Here is a 17,230-nt window from a genome sequence, read left to right as displayed (position 1 = left end):
TAAAAGATGTACAAATGACATTTTCTGCAAGATTCAGATCTTCTTAATCTTTCCCAGATGTCTTTATACCTTAAACATAATTCTTGCAGAATTCTTGTAGATTCTGCAGTAAGAAGTGGGATTACAACCTAGGTTCCAAAAACCAAAAATAGTTGTTGGGGGGGGGGGGAGGGCGTTACAATTTTCAGACCATCAAATTCAGGCTATTAACTGGCTAAATACCAGTGGTAAGCCACTCTGAATGCTTTGCAGTTTTCATCGTTTCCTGCTTCAAATAAGCATAATTTTTGAGGTAGATGTAAGGTAATTAAAGTCACAGTTGTGTATCTTCCTTACCTTTTTTTAGGAAAAATTGGAAAATTTATTTTGAGGGAGGGGGAACCAGGGTGGAACCAAACATTTTGGGGGGGGGTGCCTCTCCCATCCCCCTTGCCATTGCTTGAGGGTATTATTCAGTTTACTTCCACTTACATGAAAAGGAAAATCATGCCAGTATAGTGACATATTCCAGAACCATTTCTCTTGTGGTATGTTGGTAGCACTATACGCAAACAGAAAAGAGTAGTATCCAAAACGCCAACTGTTGAGACCAAAAAAGGAAGGAATCTGTCAAGTGTTTGCTAAACAAAGGAAATGAGACATCTAGATTATTAACGATTATTTGTGACAGTAGATACTCAGAAAACATGAGTAAAGAATAAGACCAAAAACACAGGTTGCCTATATGGGCAGCAGGAAACGTAGCCAGGGGTAGCTATCGTTCCCCCCTACCATTGATTACCTCGAATTTTTTTAACTAAAAGCAGGAATTATCATTAAAGCTCTTTTTCAGGTTGAAGGAAGCTAAGTGACCCTACTCAATCTTTCCCCTGACAGTTCGTCTGCTATGTATTTGCTCTTATTGTTTATTTCCTGCAATGTGGGAGGCATTTTGGGCAAAAATTTTCTTTGTACATTATGGCACTCCATTAAGTGTAATAATGCTCCCTTTGTGAAAAGTGCCCATTTTGAAATTCTGCTCCCCCCCCCCACTTTCAAATTTTTGGCTATGTCCCTGATGGGCAAAATAACAACAAAATTTAAGCAAAGTAAACTAAATCCTCCTCAAGACTATAAAACAATCTTTTCTCCACATTGAATTTGGATAAATTGACATCATGTTACTTGAAAGTAGACTATCATTTCTTTTGAAGCTAAAGGAATCCTTTTCCAAATCTTGAAGTATCTAAGGACATAGTTTGAAGGTCTCTTGTATCCATGGCGATAGTACTTTTGTTATACTCACTCATATGAAATACTTTGTGTCCACTATTTGCTGAGATACAGCAGGTTTTATAGACCCCAAGGTTTTCACCTTAATAGTCTCATTGCCTCCCAGGTGATAATTTAACTTTTCAATGACATTTGACATCATTTCAATTTTTTATTCTTTTGACCAATTGATACCACTCTCTTTGCATAACATCTAGAACCAAATTGATCTCCCACCGTGAAGAAACCAAAAATTATTAACCCCATTGGCTGAAAGGATTCCTGATGGAAATGGTACAAAATAACAGAAAAAGCCACAAAAAGCTGGACATCTCCCAGGGAATAAATTTAAAAATTCAGTGTTCAAATTTTTTGTGCAGCAGCAGTGAAGAGGCTTTGTTTTGTTTTGTTTTCCTTTTGATTTTCTAGATCTTAATAAATATTTTATGGGCCAAACAGAATTGGTAACATATTGCACACAGTTTAAAATCAGATAAGATCATGTATACACCAAGTGTGTACCATACAACTAAACAGCAACTTGGCAAGGCCCGCTTGGCTTTAGATAACAATTTGCTTTTCATATAAGTGATCTGCAAAGATAGATACATTCTTCTTAAGCTGACATAACCTTTGAACTCTGATAATTTCTTGATAATGTGTACATGTTTATATGTCATTTAATAAATGAATACCCAATAGAAGTGCACATGAAACACAAGACTTCTGCACACAATGCGGGGGAATAACTTATCCAGACTCATGTGCAAACATTTGTAGCAGTTTTGTTTTTAACACAGCATACATTGTATGTTATGAGAGAAAAAATTCAGAGCCTTCCACACTGCTACAACAACAAAATGAAAACTAAATTATTCCTTGATATGTACAGTACAGTACCTTCAAGCAATCACAATGTTTGATAGATTGAAGTCATCCCCTTATATAAGTATATGAGTATATGAGGGTATGAAATTTATTCTTGCTGTTTATCAGTTGAGCTATAATTATTACAGGAAGTTGCTGCAGGAAACCCAGTCTTCCCCTCCCCCCCCCCATTTCTTCCCACTGGGTGTGTACCTATCATCTCTCTCCTTACTTAAAGTAGCTGTTTACTTCAGGTCACTCAGGACAAGTCAGAAATATCACATCCCATTAAGCAGCTTTTCCATGCAAAGTATATGCATTGTATCTCAACCAAATTTCACATACAGTATCTATGGTATATGACATAATGAATACTGCAAAATTATACTTTATTGGTTGCACAAGTCATCTTTGATGTCTTTAAGTTGGTAACCATAAGGGGCAATTACAATTCAAATTAAATAAAATGATTGTATACGCAGTGATGGCACCAGAGTTGGAGAGGGGAGAGGGTGGGAGAGGGGAGGGGAGGGGAGACTGGAGAGGGGAGTGAGAAAACATTTTGGAAGTGCAAAAATGCAATTAAAAGTTCCTATATTGAGCTATGTGATATTTCAAAGGCTGTGTCTAACTATGTGTGAATGTTTTATGATTAGGTCAGAATATGTCTACATAGAAGAATTACAACACCATGTCAGACAGAGCTTTAAACCATCTGATTTTCAGGCAATATGGTCTATAAATCTCGAATTTTCCCAATTTAATTTGAATATCTAGGAAGCATACACTAACATATATCCTTTCATCCTGTAGTTCCCCTATTTATAACAGCTTTATCTGAGATCAAACCTGAGCAATATATTATATCCCTGACTGTGTTAACATAAACAGGGCATCAATAGGGAACAGCATGAATGAATAGAGACACCATACATTGAATGAAGAATCATGTGACTGTATCATAGAATCATACAACACAACATACACACTGTACAAGGCCTCAAAATCAGCTTAAAACTGGTATATACAGTACCTACTGTGGTACAGTACCAATCTATTTATAAAGAGGTATTTTCCAGAATGAAGGAAAGGAATTTAATTCAAGATTTAAAGCCTGTGATAAGGCTTTCACATGTAAGAAAAGGATTGTTTGTGGTAATGTAGTACCCATAGTATTACATTAATTCACTTACTATGTACTAAGATTTAATATGTTCTGAGTTACAGGACATTCTGTTCCAACAAAAGGTTCGAGGTATTAGAACATAAATTACCATGGAACTATTTTCCTCCATTATAGATCAGAATTTGTTACTTCTTGGAAGTTCTTGGTCACATCTTGATATTCATTTGATTTTAAAAGGGCATGTCGATAACCAGGTCCTATCTTCTTGAGAACCTGAATGGTATAGAGCCTACTTCTATTCACTGAAGGGATTTTCTATTAAACGGAATTGAGAACAGTTATTCCATCAGTTAATAACTCAAACATTAAATTCAGATTAACGGTGCTAGCCCTATTATTGATTTCTTTTCTAAACTGACAGCGATACATGGTCCTTGTTCTTGCTGAATTCATCCGATCACAAGTAATTCTGTTCTTTGATGTCACATCCAGAGAGATTCAGAATGGTCGAGTCAGAAGAGAGGAAGTGAGAGGTCGCCAAGGAAGAAGATACAATTGGCATGTTGAGTGATTAAAAAGTTACAAGTTTAAGTAGTGTAAAAGAAAGTTGGCCTGACGTTTCAATCCTAGCAGGATCTTCTTCAGAGGTTAAATGATAAGTAACAGTAACAGAAGGGACAAAAACAAGCACAGAATACAAACAGGTTAATGAGCACGGTGAACACAAAGAGATAGATGTAAGGGGATTAGTAGACAAGGGATGGAGATTAAGTAGTGCAGGTAGATTAGAACTGAGAGCCTTTATGGAGATCCCACATGAGAGGAAAGAGTTACATTAATCTATTCATACTTTCATTCATACTTTCATACATTCATACTTTCAATTATTGAAATTAAAATACACAACCCGATTGGAAGAAGATGAAGGTGACCTTTGAGAAGCTAATCAGAGGTGGGGTTGCAAGAATATTACCAATTCTTAGGCTATGGTAGATCAGAGAAAGAAGATTCCATTCACATATGATCTGTTTCTAACAAATAAATTATAATGGAATGATTTAGAAGGAATAAATTGAGGAGAATTTCTTTCTCTGTTTTAGACACACACAAAAAGAGTATCTGGGCTGATCTACGTTACATAAGCTACTAAAGTGTGATGAATTAGACTTGTTTGTGCAAACACAGACTTTCCAGAACACTTCAAGAGGGTATTTACCTTGCAATACCCACCACACGTACCACGGTAATCAAAGACTACACAAATGTATGCTGCACATCAGTGGTCCACAACGTTCTAGTCCATGACTAGAGACCTTGCATGAGGAAGGACTGAGCCATGACCCCACCAGAGCCCCAATCCTCAGGTTTAATGCCCACTTCAAGTGGGTATTACCAAGTGGGTAATACCCACCACATCTTAGTAGTCTAAGACTATGCACACACATGTATGTTGTAAATCAGGGGTCCACAACATTCTACTGTAGTCCACGACCAGAGACCTTGCATGAGAAAGGACTGAGCCATGACCCCATCCTCAGGTTCAATACCCACTACAAGTGGGTATTACCTTGTAATACCCACCACATCATAGTAGTGTAAGACGACTACACACACAATGTTGTAAATCAGGGGTTGGCAACATTTTAGTCCATGACCAGAGACCTTGCATGAATTCATGAGGAAGGACTGAGCCATGGTCCCGACAGGGTCCCAAACCTCTGATTCAATGCCCAGAATGCATGAAAGCAGATTCTGTAGCTTGCAGGCCGTCACTGTACTGTAACATACATAAAGATAATGATTTATCCAATTCATAAGGAAATCAATTAGTATAGGTAAGAAGAACTGTTCAAGTTATTCTGGAACAAGAAATTCAAACCTTTTAAACCATTCAGGGGTATTCTGCAACTTAGTAAGATGGCAATTGATGCTTGACTTAATTTTAACGAATCAATGTGATTGTCAGCACCTCGTCCCACCAACACTTTGCATACTAACATTAATATCACAAGTAAAAAGCGAACTGATATCGTTGCCTTCCAATCCATTTTTGAAACTTGACTAGTCAAGCAAATGATTTCAATTGCCATGGCCTCGCTTAGTACTGTATTGATCAAAATAACACCATAAATTTATTCAAATTGACTCAAATATATCTACTTGAAGTTCATACACTAATGCCAAGATTGAAATTTTGGGCTACTTATTCAAATACCACTTTGCAGAAGCTATCACTACAGTGTTACTTTAAGTGTGCCTCAAAAACAAATGGGGCATAATCAGAGCAGATTGTCAGACCAGTTCTTAAATATGTGAACCTCTCGTAATACCAAGCAGGACCTTTTCAGAGGATCTCAAAGTAATTCTAGACATTTAGGCTTACTCCTGAATTCTGTAAAATTATCAATTTATGAGATCAAGACATTCCTTCCATTATTATCAAACGGAATTTCTACAAAATAGGAAAAAAAATCTATCAATCCCACCACAAAAAGTTGTTTGTTATTTCCCACAGCAAGACTGTGTCAACCATTTTGAATAGTACTAGGTATATAATACACTGTATGATCAGGGAGTTGTATGGAACAACTCCTTGGTATGATAAGGAGCAGTATCTACTGTAATCAGGGAGTTGTTGTTCAATACGACTCCCTGCTGTTCTAGTTCCTTACTGTAGTTTGTATCCAATGTACCCACTTGGCAAAAAGTATCACATTACTACTGTATGTAATGCTAGTACTGTACAGGTTTGTGTAATCCTTTCAGGATCTAAAACAGGTTTAGTGTTGATTCTCGAAACAACTATTTTTATGGTATTTACCCTTAAATGCTATCTCGGATACTTTTACAACTATACAGTAAAAGAACAATACAGGGGAACAGTAAACTTGGAAACTTCTTAAGTTTGTTTCTATCCTTCTGAAACCAAGGAGTTTGTTTTGCAAGCACCACATAGCTGGGCATATACTGTGGTTAGTTGTGTATTGTGTGACACACAACTCTTGGCAAACTTACTTAAAGTTTCCTTCCCAATATCCCGTTGAGTTGTAGAGCTTTTTTGTACAGCACATTATTTTACAATAATGGTTCCCAAAGCTAATGTGAAGAAGCTGATCTGAGATATATTATTAGGTTTGAATGTTTCAATTGTTTAGGTGGGTGGAGGAGGGAAGGGTTTGGGGGATCAGGGGATGAAGTTAAGGATTATTCAGTGGTCTGCAATGCATTTATCTCTTGTGATTTTAATTAAAGAGGACTCGAGATAGAAGGAAGAAGGTTGAGGCAACAAAGAATCAGTTTTGAAAGCTCTTTAGGGCCTTACATTATAAATCTGATTTAGAATAAATTATCAGGCAACCAACTTGTCAAGATTGTCTCTATCAAAATTATCAACGTTGCACATAAACAAAACGCAGCCAAGGCACGGTATACAAGCACAGCAGATACATCTTCTGTGTACATACGGACCAACAATCCCAACACGAACACACTATCGTGGGAAACCAATACCTGTACAGGGGTATAGCAATTGAACAATTACCACCTAGAAAAATTCAGGTCACTAAAGACACTTTATCCTTTACCTAGCCAATGAAATGGACAGTTTTTAATCTCCATCCCCTTCTGACCAACTTCCAGGTCAACACCCTCCAACACCAACTCCTTTTGAACCTACCATTCTACCAAGTCTACAACGGTCAATTTGTGATTGATCAAGATTCATGTTACTTTTCATCGGTTGCCTTAACTTGTAAATTTATCTCGACCAGCTCATTCATTAATTAATTTATTTATTATCCCCACCCCCCCCCTGCACAAAAGGAAATACCCTCACAGCGATTGCTATAGTGCGTACAGTACACTAGCTATAGGAAACATGATTGGGTAACGTATGTTACAAAGAATATTCTAACAGTTCTAAATATATCATGTACAGGTACAGGTATATACTACAACATAAATGTACTATACAGTGAGCTGGTAAGTACATCAATAAACAATACTTTGAAAATGTAACGGATATGCCACATACAATAGCTGGCGCAGCAGCTTCATAACATCTCATTTTATTAATCTCGCAAGCTATTGCCTGGGCTATATATTTACACAGCTCAAAGGTCTAGTACTATAGTACCGTTTATATATGAAACATATAGATAACTTCAAAACAGCTAATAAAATTATGCATATAAGCAATGCCTTCTGTTGGTTTCAATCAAACAGTTTGTGATGGACGGCACTCTGTAATTTTTGCAAACGTCCTGATGTTTGCCACGAGAAGTGAAAATCAGACATGTATCGTATGACTGATCACTTTGTCAAAAATGGGAGGGATAAAAACATCACAAAAAGTTTATCCAGACACTGAAAACACGGACACCGGAAACATGAATTTCATTAAGTTCTATAACTGCCATGATGTCACTTACAACTCTGTTTGCCATACAAAATGTTGTAAAATGTATCAAAATGAGTACTCGTACAAGACAGTCACAAATTGAAAGTTTGCCAGAAAATTTTTTCAACCAAACATATTTCTGTAACTGAATAAAGAACTCTTTCAGCATGGTAGCATGTTATTGAACGTATTGCAGGCTGCATCTATGTAAAACATAAATTATGTCAAAAACTTAACATACTGTACTCACCAACTTTCCGTGAATTTATCAATTTTCACTTTATGTTGCTGGAAGCGTCTTTTTCGAAACCATTTCTCAACTTCTCTAGTTGACCAATCAAGTTGCTTTACAAGACCTTTTATCCTATTACCGTCTGGCCTTCTCGTTTCCTTTGTGAAGATTCTTTCAAGAAAGGCATTGTGTTTAACAACTGATGAGTGTTTCGTGGGAACTCCAAGAGCAATTCCAAGGGGTCTGGCTATAAAGCTGCAAGAAATCAAAGGAAAAAAGTGTCTTTATTTTAAAATCCATCAAAAAACTTAATTACAAGTTACCTTACAGTAATATTTCACAATTTTTCGTCACATGCTATATAATGCAAAATAATGCAATTAAACAATCATCAGTCAAAGAATTGGCTTGATATCTGTTCCAAACATAGGCACAGCATTTAATATACTGCCTATTATCAGCAAGTGTTATCTGGCTACTCTCACAAATCTGTACAGTAACCAATGTGTGTTACAATTCAGGAAAATGACAGCGAGAGCTTGGTTTTAGTCGGTAGATATTTTATAAGCCAAGGTCAATTTTTTTTCCCCCAAGTGGCTAAAATTGTAAAATTTGGAACTCCTTTAAACCTTAAAGGCATTGAAGACTCGCCCCAAACCGCGTGCAACCATCTGATAAAGTTAACTTCTGTTGCTTGCAAGTGACGTTTTGTTCGTGTCGCTACAAAATGAAGACAGTAATGAAACGTGATACCTTGTTATCTTTAGCTGGACCTGAGATGTCCATCGCTGTATCGTTGGTACACTGTGCTGTGGGTATTGACCGCAGCTGTATGTACTGATTGTACACTAGTGTCTAATTACCGATGGTAGTAAGCTGTGTGACTATTTTCTGGGATCGATGGTTGTGTCTAATACTTCTGTTACACCTCATTCGAAACTAGGTCAGATTACCGGCATTAGACGTTTCTTTTTGCACGAGTCTTCACACCCTTTAATTGTGCAAGCTCTGGCCAGAAATGTTGTTTTGTACATATTAAAAATGTACTTGACAACAGAAATTTTGTATGGCAACCAGTCTCAGCCATGAGAAGTTGAAGTAATTTTACAGTGAACTTTTGACTACTGCACAATATCTGGGAAAACTCCTTAGCACTTTTATTTTTCTTCATGACATTCGGTTGTAACCATACAGTATGTCACAATTTTGTTTGGAATGAAAACATTGCTCTTTTTGCTGATTTTACATTTGATATGCAAATTATACATTGTGTTACTATAGTTGTGTCTAAAGTTTGTGGACTTGTGTAGTACTTTATATATTATTACTAAAGGGAAGTTAAAAGTTAAGGGCTACCAAGATTAACGTCAGATGGTTATATCAAGAGCAAATGCACACAGATTGATACCCAAACTGTAGATTCGGAAGGAGGAAGGAAGGGAAGGAGGGTGGGGGGGGGGTACTTGAAGGGTGCAATAGTAGAGTCCAGACAGGTAAGAGAGGAGTGCAGTCAATCTTACTGTACAATGCAAGATTGATGGGAATCAACATGCAGAGATGAGCATTCATGTGTATCTAGTTAGATGCCATACAGTAGTTCTATGTTGTAATAAAAACAGCATCAAACCTAGAAGTTTGCATCGTTCTCTCTAAAGCTGATATAAGATATCTTTGGTTCAAACTAGTAATGATATTTATTTAAGATGTAATATATTGTAAGTTTATATATAAAACCAGGAAACAACTGGTAGATTTATTTATAGCGTTCTGTACAGAAACTGTAGGTCAAACGACCACAGGAATCAATTGTTTTTCGAGGAAGTGTGAAGCCATGAAATTTAATGTCAATGGTCATACTGTATGTTGACCATATTTTAATAGGAAATACACTGCCTTCAGTAGATCCAAGCCAGATGGACACATGTTGTACAAGTTACATGAAGTGCACGGTAATAGATATTTAGCCTCTTTAAATGTATTATGTATACAAGTTGTTTGCTTCCTGTTAGATTTACACATGACATGTACATACAAACAGTATCATATTTAAAAGGGAACGCCATTTCCATTGTTCAAAGCAAGATCTATATTAAAGGAAGACTGACAAAATTATAATGCACAAGCTTGCACATATTAGGTTCATCACTTTTATGCTATGGTCCCTCTTGGAGTAGCTTTGTGTACTAAATGTGAATCAATGAACGTTTATCGACAGAAAACCATTTTCTATTCTGGTGTTCTGTTGTAACTTTCTTTCAAGGTTAGCCAACTATGTTGCAGATACAGGCTTTTGTTCAATTATATGTCCAAAACCTATTTAAACAGTTCTCTAAATCGAAAGCAGTCAACATTTGATGTTGTCCAACTTACTCAAGCAGAAATTTGCAGTGATTTTTGTTTCATACTGAACTATCGGAATAACTTGTGAGTGTGTTTTTGATAATATACTATTTTAGCTAAAATGACTATGAAAGCCTGTCCCAGGAAAGGGTCTAGACTTTAATGGATGCAAGTGTATACTGTAAATGTTAGCTGACCTACTGTAAAACTTATATGTTACTGTAGGTCTTGCTTTTCACTTTGTACAATTAAACACCATTCACAAGCTATGGTAGTCAGATTTGAGGGTTTATTTAGACATGAGCATGGAATATTACAAGGAAGTAGAATTGGCATATTGTTAGTATCGGAATACCATAACCACAGTATGTAGCTGAGCTTGCAAAACACATGATTGCTGAAGTGTCCAGAACACATACTGAGTGATTCCCACTACAGCACCAGGGAAAAGTCTGGCATTGCAAATTGTACGCCTATCAAATTCTGTGTCAACTTGGAAACACCAAACAGGATTTAAAGTCCCCAAAATAGATCGAATTGGGGTATTTAGGATAGCCATATATACATAGCCTACGTACTGTACATCTGTTGTCTTTTGGGCACTTTATATTAATAAACATGAGATGATTGTGTCCCAAAATGTTGGTGTTTATCCCTGTGTCCCTTCTTCCAACACCACCACCATCAAACTCTCCTACCCTCCTCCCCAATATTTATTGACTCAATGTAATGATCACACTAGGTTCCACAAACTGTACTTTTTGACTTACTTAGTGCCAAGTAAAAGCACTAAACCAATACCATACAAAACCGCCCGCTACGATTCCCAACCTTTTTGACTGTATCCTGCAGCAATTGATATCTAACAGATTTCTCACAGGAAACTAATTGTACCATGATCATGACAGCATTGCTAAAGCTGTGTGAATAGGAAGGAAATTGTACAGCACTGTTGCATGACTTTCACAACCCACTTTCTTCTTTTCTTCATGCAAAGATTTATAATGGCTATGACCATAGTAAAAGATAGGCATATCAATTCACTCATATATGTACTAGAGGTAGATTGCACTAGAAGTAAAATGCACTAAAGAAGTAAAATGTAAGTGTAAAGTGCACTCAAGAAATAAAGTGTACTAGAAATAAAGTGCACTGATGTGACCCACTTCACTTCACTTAACCACACTTAATATTCTTGCTTGTTTGATTTTTAATTGAAATTATCAAGACAGTAATGCTTAACATCATATTTTTTGGGAGGGGGAGGGGATACTTTTTTTTCTGTGTTAATAAGACTTTAATTTCAGCAATTGTGTGAAGGCTGGCTTAATGAAATTAGAATAAAGTGAAACTATATTGTATTGACTCATACACAAATTTGGACCCAGCATTTCCAACAATTAGATATACTGTATGGTCCAAGGTACAGTTTGATGTTTAACTATCTCCAAATACCATGAATCCCCCCCCCCCCACACACACACAATGTGATAACAGGTCTTTGACAAAAAGTTATGTATCAAGTAAGGCTTCACAGGGTTAATGATGGTGATGAGACTGTTCATTTTTCCTATCACAAATAATAGTGTGCTTGAGCTGAATCTTGCCAGGCCATTTATAAAGCAAAACAAGCATGTTTTTAAGTGCTTGATTGGAAAATCTGTTCTACGTGGTAGAATGTGTGCAAATATCCAGTATTTTACCTTATAAGATAAAACATGTAAGTACTCATCTTAAATGCAGGGTAACACCTAATTTAAATGATTGTTCAAGTAATCAAATGCAGGAAACACATCATCTGATAGTGATAATGCATTACAAATAAGGTATTAGATGTGTTCATCTGAACCATTAGGAGACACTTGCCTACAGATAAGGATCCTTATCTGGAAGTCGATTTCCAGTACTAGAGATTACCTTCTAAGTGTCCCACACTGTTTAATGATTTACTCTTCAAATAGTGTTTATATATATCTTTTTGGCATTTTATGCTACTTACTTATTTTACAGTTCAGAACCTTCTTGACAAAAATTCACACCTTTTCCAGAAGTCTCCAACATTTGGGAAATGATCAAAAATTTAAAAAGTAAGATCTTTGACACTCTGCTGATGTAAACAGAAACAGTTTATTCTAGTAAAACCAAAAGTTGCTCACCCTACTTTCCTCCGGGGATCGAACAGGGATATCCCTTATTTGTACTGTACCTGTACATTAAGGCTTTTGCTAACATTACGCTGAATAGTTTTGAATTTTGGATATTTAACTTTGAAATTGAATGCTGTCAATTACATTACAGCAATTCCTACCTTCTGACAATATACAGGCCTACACTATTTATTTCTGTAAATGACAATCCTTTTGAGCACCTATGTTGAAAACTACAGTATAGGCCTAAATAAGCTGAGATATGTGAGCAAATTTATGTGTGATTTGAATTCGAGTTAACTAGTGAAGTTAGGCCTACTGACATGTTTATACTTGTTGGGCCCTAAATTTTACTTTGACCTTTGGGCTTGACAGAGGGGCGTAACCATTATCAATTACAATGGAGGTCAAAACAATTGTCAATCTTTCACAAGTATTCAATCAAAAAGTTGTAAAGCTGTAATAATGCAAAAGCATAACTAGGTCTAGTCAGGGCTGGATGTAGCTTTATCACAAACTTTATTATTACAAACTTTATTATTACAAATACTACTGGCATCAAGCTAATTCACTTAGCTAGATAAAAAAGAAAGTTATTGACTAGCTTAACATTTTTAAAAACTCAGTCAGTAGGCTACTGTACTACTACCACATTAGCACACCAGCTTGAGTGTAGGCTGAATAGCGTAACATTATCTATCCCTACGTACTTCGCAGTGACTCACAGGCGAGTCGAGGAAGTTACAATAAATTGACAACGAATGAGTCAAAATGTTCGGGTATCATATTCAATTTATATTGAAATATGATGTGATGAGAGTGCGTTAGGTCACCTACCGTTCAAAGAAACCACGAACAACAATCAAAACTAGAGCAAACGGTAAAACATAATAAAAGTCCTCTAAATGGGGATATTTTATCGTTCCATTGTCTTTCAAATCACCCCACGATACATTTTCTGGAAGCCAAAATTGATCGTTCCAAAACCATCCAAATGGTGTTTCCATTATTTTATGAGTTGGTTTCAACAGTTGATCAGCACGTAGTTTTCTACCTGTCGTCTGCTTCCAGACCGCTGCTTGTGAATGGCTTCGAAATTACGCACATGGACTACAGTGACTACTGACGAGCCAGCTCAGTGCGTAATTACCATACAACATATTCACAAATTTTTTGGTTGCCAGAGTTGGGGCTACCTTATCTGTCATAACTCGAATCTACAAAAGCTATTCGAAAAAATATTTGAATCATATCTTTCTTATGAATGATTAATTCATTCTTAAAATGTATAACCGGTAATTCGTAGGATATCAATGAATTAATCATTTGTATGAATGCAGTAATATTTTGTAGCACAAATTGAAATATATTTCATATGGCACTAATTAGCTTTCGCACAAATCGGTTAGATGGGGTATGTTGTTAATAAAATTAGACAGTTCACATCCACGACCCTATGAATGGGGGGGGGGGTGGGCAGTGGCGGAGCTTCCATACAGTCAGGGGGCGGATGACCCCCCCCCCCCCCTGACGGACTCAAATGGACTGCTGGCGCCCTTTTCAGCTTTTTACCACTTTTTAATTATTCGCGATTATTTACTTTCTCATTGCGCTCTCATCTACCTATTGACATTTGTCACATTTTGTTGGCGATGACACCTATTTATTCTTCGTTTATTTGCAAATTAGCAAGGCCAGGAAAGGGTCATTTCCGGCCAGTGGCGTCACCAGACTTTTCAGTCTGGGAGGGCACAGGGGGGCACCAGCATTTGATGGGGACACTTAGGTGGATACGGATCGCCGTCCTGGGGGAGGGGTCTAAGGGGAGGGGGTGCCCCTCCAGATGCGGCGGAACGGGAAAATTATTGGGGGGGGGGGGCTAATGTGCAGAGACTATCTAAGCGGAGCGCCACCATCGGTTGGCGCGGAACGTACAAGAAAATTTTGGGTTTTTCAAACCCCCAGATGGCCGGAAACGGCACAAGTTCCCGAGTGTTTTATGCTGCGAATACCTAGAACTAAAATATGGGTCTCAAGCCTGCAATTTCTCAGATTGCACGTAAAAGTCTGTAAAAACATTGTAATTTGTATATTCGATGGTGTTTTAAGAGAGTAGCTATTACTAGTAGTGTAGTCGCAAAGACGTTTTTGAGTGTAGTAAGGGGATGTTGGAGAACTGGCTGAAATGAAGCAAGTCATTGGCCTAAGACGAAGTTGTGTTGCGCATACCGGTACTCACACTCACTGCTTCCACTTTTCACGGGGCGTGAAGACGCGGTTGGGGTGACAATGTGGTCTATAGCCAGAGGACGGGCCGAGGATCCCCCAGCATTTACTAAAATTATTACACCTATATAGTATACGTGTGCATCGGACAGATCGACAAGTATGCATTGAAAAAATGGGCAGATGCACGTTTCGGAGCCTTGGTAAATATTGGGGGGCTTATCATGCATTGCCCCTCAACTTTTTCATTGGGGGGCTGAGCCCCCCAAGCCCCCCCCCCCCCGGTTCCGCCGCCACTGCCCCCCTCCCCTTTGGAAAATTTTCGCATACGGAGATGCAAAATGCTGCCACATTTGATGCTTAATTCGATCTGAAGATATCTCCAGAAATTGCTATTTTTGAGGTAATAATTTTAACAAGGCGCAGAATTTTGCAGAGGATATGAACCACATGCTGTCGATATTATGCCTAACCCTATATCAATAGAACCTACATTTGTTGAATTAATGTGTGCATGACCCCCGACTCCTTTCTTGTCCTCGTTTTCGCCCATTATCTATTAAGATGTAACAGGTTCGAGCATCGTTATTGGCTCCTATCAGGGATCTCACCATGCAATCCAAAGTTTGATCACACATCGAGTATGGCTCAGTATGCAGGTGTGAACATTCGCCATTTGTTCCAACAAGCATCTGACCTCAAATTACCTCTGCACCCCCTACACAACAGGGTTAATATATGGGTCCACAAATATAAGCAAGTATGGTGCCTGCGGACCCTCACATTCTCACATTTCGTCAGCTTATAACAACCTGTTAACCTCAGACCAAGGCAACATATTGCAGTACCCTCCCTTCTTACAGTCATGTAGCTCGCGAAGCGGACGTGTATATCCGCTGGTATGGCGTGAGCACTGACACATTAAGTGTAAATATCGACACCTGTTGTGATGGCGCGGGTTGCGATACCCGACGTTCAAGGGTACACTTTTTCATTTTTTCGCAGCTCATTTGAAGAAAATACGAATTACTGTGCTTCTTTGTCCTTATGAAAAACCAACTCAGATGGGAGTTGAATATAACATAATATATATATATTTTTTTACCAACCCAAATCTCAGATGGGGGGCACTCGGGGGGCACTAGGTTTTCCAGGGGAGGGGGCACGTGCCCCCCTTGGCGACGCCACTGTTTAGATACTATCGAAAGCTCCCCTACAGACCATTCGCGTCCCCCTTGACCAATACCCCTATAGCTCCGCCACTGGGGGTGGGGGAGGGGTGGGCGGGGGTTACGCAAATCCTGTTGTAATTATTTGTAGCATATTAAAATCTTGAATTTGGAAAGGGAAAATTGCGACTTGCCAATTCATTTAATTTTCCTTTCCGACACCACACAATATCACACATACTACTACTACCACTCAAGCGCAAGTCATTAACTTGAGTCAACAATTACAATAATTAATGTTACCCCAAATAATAGAGTATATTGTAACATTTTCTTTCTGTTTCTGTTAGGTGCTCGTTAAAAACCCCTCTCGGGTATCACACCGATCGATGTTGGTACGCAGCGCAGCAGTGCTAGTAACAATGCGTGGGCAATCTAGTTTTAAACACCTCAAGACTAGGGCTCTCATTAACGGCCAAGGATTGCGTATTCCAGTCTTTTACAGTCCTAGGATAGAAACTATACTGAAAAGCACGATGATTATGTGGAATTTGAGTATATAGCGGCCACGCCTGCCTGGTTTCAAGAAGGGATTAGTTACGTTTGGGACTGCATGCTAGGCCATTGATAATTTGATAAAGAAAGCATGAGTCTGGCCCTTTTCCTTCTTTCTATGAGGGGTTCCCATTTCAAAGTCTTTAAGATCTCAGTGACGCTGGATTGCCCACGGAAATCACGAGTTACAAAACGTGCTGCCCTTCTTTGAATATTTTCTATTTTATCTTGGTCAGAGACCTTATAAGGGTCCCAAATCTGAGTGCATATTCAAGAGTAGAACGACACATAGACATATAGGCCCATTCACGTAATTCTGTTGGGCAAGAGCGCAAATTCCTACTTAGGAAGCCAAGGGTTCCGCTGGTCCTAGAGCATATCTTATCAATATAATTTGCTAATGTTTTCCATAGGCTCTTTTACTCATACCAGGCTTAGCAGAATTAAGTTATTGCCTAATCTTAACTTTCTCAATGTTTGGAAATATGTTTGTAGGTAAAAATTAACTCTCCGTATAGTGCTTTTGAAATAATCTAGGAATCTGTGATGCGAAAATGAGAATTCAATATTAAAAAAAATAACCGCTTCCAAGAGGGTTGTCGGAACTTGGGTCAAATATGGTGAGCTCAGACTTCGAGAGGAAGCGGGACACGTGAATTTGATTTCATTGGGGTGGGGTATCACCATTTACCGCGAAATTCTCTGAAAATGAATCTTCGTAGCCTACATTCTGTATCACAAATTGTAGTATTGGAATGTTTCAAACAACCGAAGGGCGCTTTTTAAATTTAACAACAAATTTGTTTACACAAATCTAGGGGAACGAGTTGGCATATTTTAAGTTAAATGGTGCTATATTAATAAATCTACACTCTACACCTTGTAAATTGTTCGTGGCCATACTTAACTACCATCGTG

At 38.0% G+C, this 17,230-nt stretch overlaps 1 protein-coding gene across 1 annotated transcript in view; it reads right to left on the bottom strand.

The window, feature by feature from the left end:
• The window catches only part of LOC139958883 (ceramide synthase 6-like), a 32,802-nt gene extending 19,298 nt beyond the window's left edge, over positions 1 to 13,504 (bottom strand). The window contains exons 1-3 of the mRNA XM_071956293.1: positions 13,200 to 13,504; positions 7,894 to 8,130; positions 472 to 580 (exon numbers count right to left, since the gene is read on the bottom strand). Of these exons, the coding sequence (XP_071812394.1) occupies positions 472 to 580; positions 7,894 to 8,130; positions 13,200 to 13,369 (516 nt within the window). The 5' untranslated portion in view covers positions 13,370 to 13,504. The remainder of the gene's footprint in view (positions 1 to 471; positions 581 to 7,893; positions 8,131 to 13,199) is intronic.
• Between the last annotated feature and the right edge of the window lie 3,726 nt (positions 13,505 to 17,230).

The sequence above is a fragment of the Apostichopus japonicus genome, chromosome 18, assembly GCF_037975245.1.
Source record: "Apostichopus japonicus isolate 1M-3 chromosome 18, ASM3797524v1, whole genome shotgun sequence".
Classification (NCBI taxonomy): domain Eukaryota; kingdom Metazoa; phylum Echinodermata; class Holothuroidea; order Aspidochirotida; family Stichopodidae; genus Apostichopus; species Apostichopus japonicus.
Note: the sequence above shows the minus strand (reverse complement) of the source record. Positions and strands in the feature narration are given on the sequence as shown.